This window comes from Hippocampus comes, unplaced genomic scaffold (assembly GCF_001891065.2).
Source record: "Hippocampus comes isolate QL1 unplaced genomic scaffold, H_comes_QL1_v1.1 scaffold112, whole genome shotgun sequence".
In the NCBI taxonomy this organism is placed as follows: Eukaryota; Metazoa; Chordata; class Actinopteri; order Syngnathiformes; family Syngnathidae; genus Hippocampus; species Hippocampus comes.
This window is the reverse complement of record NW_017805841.1, coordinates 2,929,699-2,940,091: the sequence shown is the minus strand read 5'-3', so window position 1 is coordinate 2,940,091 and position 10,393 is coordinate 2,929,699. Positions and strand designations below refer to the sequence as shown.

The 10,393-nt window shown below is 38.5% G+C and overlaps 1 protein-coding gene and 1 non-coding gene across 2 annotated transcripts; both read right to left on the bottom strand.

The window, feature by feature from the left end:
• Positions 1-506: 506 nt before the first annotated feature.
• Positions 507-3,041, bottom strand: lepa (leptin a). The gene is made up of 3 exons (XM_019888173.1): positions 2,981-3,041; positions 1,606-1,770; positions 507-1,028 (listed from the first exon to the last, which is right to left on the bottom strand). The coding sequence occupies exons 2-3, from the start codon at positions 1,753-1,755 to the stop codon at positions 690-692; spliced, it is 489 nt and encodes a 162-aa protein (XP_019743732.1). The 5' UTR covers positions 1,756-1,770; positions 2,981-3,041; the 3' UTR covers positions 507-689.
• trnad-auc (transfer RNA aspartic acid (anticodon AUC)) lies at positions 2,590-2,661 on the bottom strand. Its single transcript has one exon. It is a non-coding gene; the product is annotated as a tRNA-Asp (tRNA).
• Positions 3,042-10,393: the final 7,352 nt, after the last annotated feature.

Sequence of the window (10,393 nt, the reverse complement as noted above, 5' to 3'; positions counted from 1 at the left end):
TCTTCTGAATGTCAAAAACGTGACAAGTTGTCCAAAAGTTGTCGTTTTCCCCCCTCTTTTGTTTGAGGTGTCATTCAGACAGATGCGAGGCCATATGCATTTGACAGATTAGGCTGTAGTTGCAGCCTTTGCTGTCCCAGACTGCAGATCAGCCGTAGCTTGAGATGCTTTATTCCCACTGCATTGTGCACTTTTCTGTTGTTGATAAATCACTTGATAAAGCACATGGCAGAAGAGCTGTCACGACCAAAACCGATAAAAATGACTGAACTTCGAGAGCAGGTGTTCACATCAAGCCATGGAAGGTTTTGCCTGGAGGGTTGCGGTGGAACTTCGCATCAACAAAAGCTCTATTTAGTGGCTGTTTGCGAGAGCGATAAAGCTTTACCTGTACCAGCTTCAAGTTGTTCCAAACTGCAAAGCCAAACTGTCAAATGCTGATGGCCTCATGTTTGTCCAAATGAAACAAAATGGGAAAAAAAACTGTATATTGACTTTTTGGACACCTTGCATAACTGCCTTGCATATGTTTACCTACACTGATGGTTTTGTTTTAGCGTGTTATGTAAATGAAATGGTTAGGGAAAGACTGAAAGGACATTGCATCCTTTTTGAGTTTTCAGAAAAAAATTGGACAGCACTGATTTTGAGTCCTCAGTGAATCTAACGTATGTTTTTGAGTTTCCGTCTCAGCATTTGTCCAGGTGCTCCATGTTCTGCAGCATCCGGGTGAGGATGTCCTTGACTCTGACCAGCGCCTCGATGCCGACGGTGAGGACGTAGCTTTGCTGACTTTGCAGCCGTTGCAACGCGCCGCCTGCGGTGGAGGTCCTGTTGGCCTTGGCCTCCCCGCAGCGGCCCTTCTTCCACTGACCGAGGTAACTCTTCAGCCACGAGATCTCGGCCTTCACCTGAGACACGTTCAGAGAGTCTGAGATGAGCTTGTCGTAGCCGTCCAGGAGCGTCACCACCGAGGAGAGCCCGTCCAGTCGGTCGGCCGGCGGCGCCAGCGTCATGCCGGGAGGAACCTGCCACGCCGCAGACAACCAAGTTTGTTCATTTCCACTCTGACAATAACCAATATTCAAGAGGTGCGATGATTAATTGACAACTAAACGATTATCAAGTTAACCGATCATTATTTTTTGACATCAGCACAGCTTTTGAGTAGAAGATACAGATAAGGCGGTTATCTCAGTTTGTCATGTCAATTATTTGGCAGAGATGCTAGCACTTTGGAAGTCGGATAAGTTCAGACACCCACACTTTACACTTAGAATAATTATACGTATGGTATAAACAGTATTGATTTCGCTAGGTCATGGTAAGTGTGTGTTGTGACCGTGAGAAATGATGGCGCAGTTCATGAAGTGAATGGCGCACGAAAAAAAAAGCCACTGATGTTCAACTCAAGTGATGCGTTGAAACATTGCTCACAGGGCATTTTCTGATTTGGATATCTGTAAATAAATGATTCTTTTGCCATTCTGTCCACACAGCCCTAACACAGTAAATGTTTGTCATTTTCTTTCAGGGAAAGTCGTGTTAGTCAATAGCCCGCTGCCCGTTTGCAGAAAAGGTCTATCGGCCTTCTGTAGAAGTTACCTGGATTTTATTGAGTCTGGCAACCAGCTGCTTGGACTTCCCCTCCACTGTGGCTTTCATCCTGATGACCTCCACCGACATGGGGGCCGCCGTGACCGCGCCCCAGACTTGGGACACGGACACCAGGATGGCTAAGGTGATGCAGTCCATTGTGTTTGTTTGTGGCTGTGGATCCCGGGAGAAATGCCAACAGTATTGTCATTCAAGTCTTTTGTGCGCTTTCGCCATAAAGCAACATAACCGGTCACTTCCTTCCACTCATTGACGCAACCTGTTTGATTGTGCGGGCAAATATTTGAGATTCCTTCAAATAAAAGTTGGGTACAAAGATCAAACGCTTCCGCACGTCTGCGCTTAACCTAATTTGGTCCGGCATCCAAATCTTACTTGGCTTGCTTTCGTGTCAATAGGAGTCAATCATTAGTTATGAACAGATGAAGGAAAAGTCTCACGACCATTTCCAATAGTTTGTTATTTATTAAACTACTGACAACTTGCAAAGCGAAATAATTACAATCCTAATTTCTTTTTCATAAATGTTTGTTTTAATTAATTTATACAAGAAATAGGACGAGAAAATAAAACTTGCAGCAGCGAAAGTAAGATCTGGCCTGTGATTTAACAGTACTAATAATCATTTTAACTCAATTGATTTTTACTTGCTTTGATTATTTCATCTTCATTTGTATAATTTAAAAATAAAAAGTAACATAGTTTTTCCATTATTGATTATTCCATATTATTATTTATTATAGGACGGTAAAGAATCAGCAAAACAGAAAATAAAATCCTGTTAATTTTATTACTATTTTTTTGAATGTATTTATTTATTTATTTTTAAACAAGGTACCGAAAGAAAAAAAGAACAGAAATCCAGTTCTGACGTTTCGGAAGACACTTAAAAAAAGCACTTTACTGATTGAGTGAGTGTGAGAGAGAGAGAGAGAGAGATGTCGGAAATTATTTAGTCGGGTAAGAGGTCAACTCCCCGTCGGGGAATCGAACCCAGGTCTTCCGCCTGATAGGCGGAGATACTGTCCACTATACTAACGAGGAATTTTCTAACGAGGATGATAGATGATGAGATTTGATTTAAAAAAAAAAAAAGGAAAGTTCATTTTTAAAAATGACAAGAAAAATCTGCATTTTCCTAAGCAATATTTCCAAGTTAATGAAGCCTATTAGCAATCAAAACACCTGATCGCAAGCTTTATTTTTCCGCCTATAATGTCGACATACCTACCAAAAATGCTCATGATAAATATTACCATCTTGGAAGCCATACCCAAGTTGTTCACGCAAACATCAAGCTTTCAATAAAGCACAAAACAGAAGCCAAAGGTCAAGCACTGAGAGGAGTAAAAGTTGCGCTTACCTTTTGGTGGTGAGTGTGTCCACTGTTGGGCCACCATCGGCGTGTCTTATAGTGGTGGGATGTTGAGTCACCTCTTACTCATCGCTTTCCCCGACCCCCCATTCCCTTTCGTCCATCCCCTCACCTTCCTCTTCCCAGCCCATCGCATCATAGCCTTTGTTTACATGTGCAGTAGCCCTTGTTGGGTTTTTGATTTTTCCACAACAATCAACCTGTTATTTGTCAGTCACCGGACAAAATGCATCCAAATTGAATTGAATGCAAAAACACTGTGCACTGAAGTAGAAGCACATATCATTTAGTATATATAATATGAGCCTCCTGGTATGTTTCTTTTGGCACACCAAAAATGAGCCATCGAGAATTAAGAGTGGGCTAAATCAAATGTAATTTTTAGGTTAAATGCGGGAAGGAAAATGGATCATTTTTCAATTTGGCAGTTTAGGGCAAACCAATTTTGAACTTTGCACTTTTAGGCACAAAACTGGGCCAAATCCCGTTTCAAAGGTGGCCACCACACTGGGTGCATTTGACACTTAGTATAACAGAAGGGTTACCATTTTTAGTTTTGCGGTATTGAAGGATTATGAAAATAGTAGTCATTGTACTTTATTTTATGAATGTATTTCTCTTTTTCATACTTTTATTATTTTTAATAGGTACAGTAAACCCCCGCATACTCGGGGTTCTATACCCGCGGATTTGCTTCTCAGTAGATTTAAAATATATATGTATTTTCTTGCCTATTTCAAAACACACTGAATGTTGATTGGCATTTTGTGTCGGTTTTAAAAAATGTTTTTTTCTTTTCTTTCCATTGCATTTGAATGAGGATCAATAATTTGTGGCTTTTCGCTGTTCGCCGTCCTGTCTTACTTTGGTTAAATACATAATAATCATTGCAATACTACTTCGCTTTTCATTATATTGAAATATTTTATATTCAAAATATTTTATTTTCAATTCCAGTTTTGATAGCTTTGCATCACGAAAACATTTGTTTTTATGCAATCAAAACATGTTCGCATTGATTTGCTAAAATTGAGGACTGACACACAAAACATTTGAAATTAGCTAATGATAACAACTGAAAAATACAGTTTACTTCTACATGTTATTTCAGATTAGATGGAGATTTTTTTCCAACGCCTCTCCGTGTTTTTTTTTCCTTCCACCCATGGAGGTTGAAAAAAGTAAGAAGCCTGTTCTGACAAGAACTAGAAAGTACACATATCCGTTTTCAAAAGTAGGGAGTCAAAGTAAAAAGTCGCCACAAAAATACTCAGGTTAAGTACAGATAGCTGTAAAATCTAATTAAGTACAGTAACAAATATATCTGAAGTAAAAATGCGGCGCCGTACTGTACATGTTCCCAATCATGTGTTGACCTCCACCCGCCATTGCTCATTCTAAATATTGCCCAATGGCAGCCAGCAGGGCAGCTGTGTTTGTTTAGCGCGGAGCACCGCCTCAACTGTTGTGGACCATTCAAAGCATACAAATGTGATAAAAATATCATTGCAACAAAATATATTTCCATATATATTTATGTCGATTTTTGTCCATTCTTTTAATTTAAATTTTTTACAAAAAAACTATTTTTAAACAACATGCTGTACTTTGTACAACATGCTGTACCGAAAATACAGGCAAATCTCAGTCCAGAGGTCGATTTATGACAAATTAAAATGAAAAAGGAATATGCACAAAAGAAAACATTCATAATCTAAAAACAGAAAATGATATATATAAATGAAAAGAAAGATACAAAAAACAATTTTACAAATTTTGGGAAAATGTAGTGATTTTAACATCTATATATGTATATTTGTAATTTTCCACAGATGATAATATCAAATTAAAGTAGAACTTCGTAAAAAGGCTTTTTTTTTGTACACATGCATTTTTATATTTTTAACTTATTTATATTATTTTAGGTTCATCAGAGTTCAGGCTTTGATCAGAGAGGGAGAATTTATTGGGACATTTTTTATAAGAAATTTAAATATTTTTGTAATGTTCCACAAATGATGATACCGAAACAAATTATAGTGTCGTATTTATGTGAGGGTGAGGCCTTTCTTTTTTCGTCGTCAGGCCACCCACCGCTGGATCAGGAAGTACAACAGATATAATGTGAGTTAATGAATTAATGATTAATTAGTACACGCACATTTTAAAAACAATTGGACTGATAGTAAAAATACATTTTAATACATCAAATGGGTGTGTGTGTGTGTGTGTGTGTGTGTGTGTGTGTGTGTGTGTGTGTGTGTGTGTCACACAAAATATAATGTAGCACTTTCTCACAAAAATGAACACACGTCTCCCATTTTGGTAATACTCTTTTCACAGGACAACAAAAATGATTCTCGGCAACAATGTCTGTCAGTGTACATCTTGCATTACAGTGTCATTGAAATTTAACCACTGGTAACAAAAGTGAGTACACCCCGAAGTGAAAATGGTAAATGGGCTGTCATTTATCTAGCGCTTTTCACTGTTTCCTCATGTACCTACTGATGACGCAGCATCAGGAGCAACTGGGGGTTCAGTATCTTGCTTCGACAAGGTCGCAATGGCAGGGGGTTGAACCCCCAGTTTTGGTCCATAAATATTTCCCAGAATGCCTCATGCTTGCTTGCTTGTTTTGTGTTTTGCCCAATTGAAGCTCTCACATCATCACATGCAGGAAGAGCATTTCAGCAGCAGCTCACAGATTTTTTTTTTTTTTTTTGGATAGCTCAGCTCTTCTTCCAACATCTTCTCCTCATCCAGAGTGGCTATTCTTGGATGAGTGTCTGTGTTGTGACACAAACTTGTCAGAGGGGGAAAAAAAAAAACAGGCCAAGAGTGAACCATGTGCCTTCGAGTAAGTCTTAAGGGAAAAATAAAAAAAATTAATAATAACATGCCTGTTACAGTTGTTTGTTTTAGGTTTCCCTCATGGTAATTTACTGTAAAGCGGGCATACCTCACACACTCGGGGATAATAAACAGGTCTCGTAAAAATCGCATGTCTTCTTTAATGACGCGCTCAACTCAAGCAGAAATGTGACGTTATCAAGGAAACTGACGAGAAAAGGCACTTTTAAAGGACGCACTTCTGGGAATGAGAGTCAAGCGGTGGTAGAGTTTAAGTCCACTTTAATCTTCGCCGGGAATCGTCTATTATTCATGAAAGCAAAAACATGGAGGAATGACCAAGACGCTCATGTTCAACAGGGAAGAAGAAGAACAAACAAAAAAAAAAGTTTTACTTTTCTATGTGCCAGCAGCAAACTGGGTTATAAACGCGGACATCTGGGATTAATAACAGCTGCCGGTCACTAAAAAGTTTCTTAACAAGGATTTTTTTTTTTTTTGCCTTCCTGCATACATCATCATCACTAACAGGAACAACTTCAAGGTAAAAGCAAGTTAAACACATTTACATATTTTCAACCCCTTCAGCTCAAAGTCAGCACATGTCTGATTGTCAGATGTTGTAAAGATTATCCTGAGTGATTATCCCTGTAGTTTGAGGTGTGTGTGAAGAGCTCGTTTTCTTTTTTTTTTTTTTTTTTTTTGTCCATCGTGATGCTCTCAGAAAGCTGTCGGCTGACAATCGTAAATGTTAAAACTGCTCAAAAGTTACGATTGTAAATCCTTAGGTGGGCAACATCCTTACAATCTGGTGAAAAATTAGCGCCCCCCGCCCCCCCCTTTGGGATTAAAGTCGCCTGTCAGATGCCGATCAGGATTGTCAGGAGTGATTATCCTTGATGTGGCGTGTTTTTAGTGTTTTTCCTTCATAGTCTTCTTGGAAAATGTTCGGGCTGACAATTTTAAATGGTAAACAAGGTACCAGGTTCAATTCCAGCTCCGTCCGGTCTCCCTGTGTGGAGTTTGCATGTTCTGCCCCCGGGCCTGTGTGGGTTTTCTCCGGGTACTCCGGTTTCCTCCCACATTCCAAAAACATGCATGGCAGGCTGATTGAACACTCTAAATTGTCCCTAGGTGTGAGTGTGAGCGCGGATGGTTGTTCGTCTCTGTGTGCCCTGCGATTGGCTGGCAACCGGTTCGGGGTGTCCCCCGCCTCCTGCCTGAAGACAGCCGGGATAGGCTCCAGCACCCCCCACGACTCTTGTGAGGATAAGCGGATTGGAAAATGCACGGATGGTATACGTACATGTACTGATAATCAGGCTGAGTTTGAATTGTTTACCCCTTCAGATTAAAGACAACAAAGGCTTGATTATTGGATGTCTCTCAAAGATGATCCTGTGGTTTTGGCTCTTTTAAGAGTGATTTTTTTTTTCTTCTCCCCAATCTATTTGGATCATGATTAGGGCCGACAGTCATGAATGTTAACTGGGGTATACTTAATACCAATAATAAGGCTGGAATTGAAAACTGCTTCTGATCAAAGTCAGCAGAGGTCCAATTATGGGATTGCTCTAAACGATTATCCTGTGGTATGGGGAGTGTTAAAAGTTGTTTTTTTTTCTTCAACCTGTTTGGAAAAACGATCGAAGCCAACAATCATAAATGTTAAGTCAGGTACACACCTACCAATAATCAGGCCAGATTAGAAAACCCCTTAGTTGACAAAGGCTTGAGAATCAGACCTCTTGAAAAGATTATCCTGAGCGATTATCCTGTGGTGTGGGGTGTGGCAAGTGTGATATTTTTTCTTTCCTCTGATCTGCTCACAAACTGTCGAGGCGAACAACTGTCAATAATAAACCTGTTTAAGATTTACTTAACCACACGTGCCAGTTTTGTTTCCTCGTCACGTGTGGAGTCTCTAACTTTTTGAGAGTCAGTTAAGGGGCTAGAAATCTGTATGTGTGGACCCCACTTAACAGGAACAGCTTTTAGTTAAAACGGGGTACACATAACGGTGAATACGTTTTAGCATTTTTCCACCTTTTCGCTTCAAGGCAGCAAATGCCAGATTATCAATTACCAGTTGAGGATTTGTTGTGCCTTGGTGAAGGTCTGCTCTTTAAATGAGTGCTGATCCAATTAATTTAAAATGATTACTGTGGTGGTCAATTGAAAAATCCTTGATTTAAAATATTTGTTCGCAGATTTTTAAAATGTGGTTATGAATTGCATTAAAATAAAAGAAGAATAAAGTTGAACACCACTACCTGTAGTCTTACATTTAGTTTGATTATACTCTCTCTCTATGCAGGTACTAATGGTTGTCTGTCCAGTTTAAAAAAAAAAGAGGTTTTAGGATGATGTGGAATTAATTGAGGTTACATTTTTTTTTTGCCCATGGATACTTTTAAAGAGCAATTAGTAATTTTTTAAAAACCCTAAACTGTTCGTCTTATGCCTTGCAGTATGTTTACAAGGCACCAAGGAAGATCAATGACTAGGAAGTCACCTCCTGAGGTAGAACAGGACAGGATAGGACACTACTCATTAATTATTGATGAGTCACATGACTTGTTGGATCTCGTGAGTCACATCTTTACAAGAAATGTCTGCAACCATGAATAAGGTGTAAAATGTTCAATTTTAGAGCTCCAGCTACCGATTTTTCTTTATCGAGTTACGTGTTGATGTTTTGTATTTAATTGATGAATCACATTAAAAAATACATTTATTAAATTTCTATCCTTTTATTGTTCAAAAACAGGACATTCCCATTGACAGTGCAAAAATTATGATTCAGTTACTATTTTGGTCTGAAAGTTCAGAAATTAGGGACAGATGTGGATCATTAGGTAAGGATAATCACCAGTCATGTTTACGTGGAGCCTTGTATTCCATTTAGAATGAAACCAAATGGAATGAAAATACCATATTGGCCCGAATATAAGACGGCCCTGATTATAAGACGACCCCCTCTTTTTCAAGACTCAGGTTTGAAAAAAGACTTTTTGAACACCAAATTAATTTTATACAGAAAATAATGACAGTACATCTGAAACAAATTATAACATTATAACAATATATTTGAGAGAAAAAGCATGTTATTTTGCCTCATTCAAATCTTAATATCTGAACATTTAAATATGTAAACTAAAGTGCAATCTCATTCGTAAATGAATGGCTCCTGGTTTTTGAAATGTAAATTACATCATAAATTCTCCTCAGCTGCCGGTTAACCTGGCCGATCTTCGACCCACTTTTCTCCATATTGTTGCTACGTTTCTCCATTTTCTGTTATCTCTTCTATTATTTTCTTCTCTTTTCTTTCTTACCGCTATTTTTTTATTTTTCTTCTTCGTGCTACCTTTATTTTTATTTTCATTCTTCGTGACAGGGGTTCACTTTGGCCTGGGGAGTCAAGTTCAGCGTTCGCTTCAATGATATCTGGCGCCATCTCGCGTCGTGAATGGGTATAATGTCTAGACCCTGAATATAAGACGACCCCCACCTTTTCAGTCTTATTTCAATGCAAAAAACACCGTCTTATATTCGGGCCAACACGGGACTCCATATCATACGTCACAGGGAAAATCAGAACGGAATTTCATTTGTATTTAAAGTAGTGGCATATTCCTGTTACCCATCCCCCAGAGTAGGAATATGCAATGAGTAACTTAGCTATTCATTTCATTAAATCTAACTATAATGACAAGTTGCATGGGGAGAAGAAGAACACTGTTTCAGGTATCATTTAGGAATACTGTACATTGAAGTTACTATTTGACCATTTTTCAACTATGGTTCAGAGGTGATCCTCACATAAAGTCGAACATGACCTGAAGCACAAGAAGAATGTGTTTTTTTAACATCTTGAATTTGTAAAAAAAATATATATTTTTATTTTTCACAAATGAAGGGTTCAGTGAATGTCTATACCGCTATTTTTTTATTTTTCTTCTTCGTGCTACCTTTATTTTTATTTTCATTCTTCGTGACAGGGGTTCACTTTGGCCTGGGGAGTCAAGTTCAGCGTTCGCTTCAATGATATCTGGCGCCATCTCGCGTCGTGAATGGGTATAATGTCTAGACCCTGAATATAAGACGACCCCCACCTTTTCAGTCTTATTTCAATGCAAAAAACACCGTCTTATATTCGGGCCAACACGGGACTCCATATCATACGTCACAGGGAAAATCAGAACGGAATTTCATTTGTATTTAAAGTAGTGGCATATTCCTGTTACCCATCCCCCAGAGTAGGAATATGCAATGAGTAACTTAGCTATTCATTTCATTAAATCTAACTATAATGACAAGTTGCATGGGGAGAAGAAGAACACTGTTTCAGGTATCATTTAGGAATACTGTACATTGAAGTTACTATTTGACCATTTTTCAACTATGGTTCAGAGGTGATCCTCACATAAAGTCGAACATGACCTGAAGCACAAGAAGAATGTGTTTTTTTAACATCTTGAATTTGTAAAAAAAATATATATTTTTATTTTTCACAAATGAAGGGTTCAGTGAATGTCTATATTA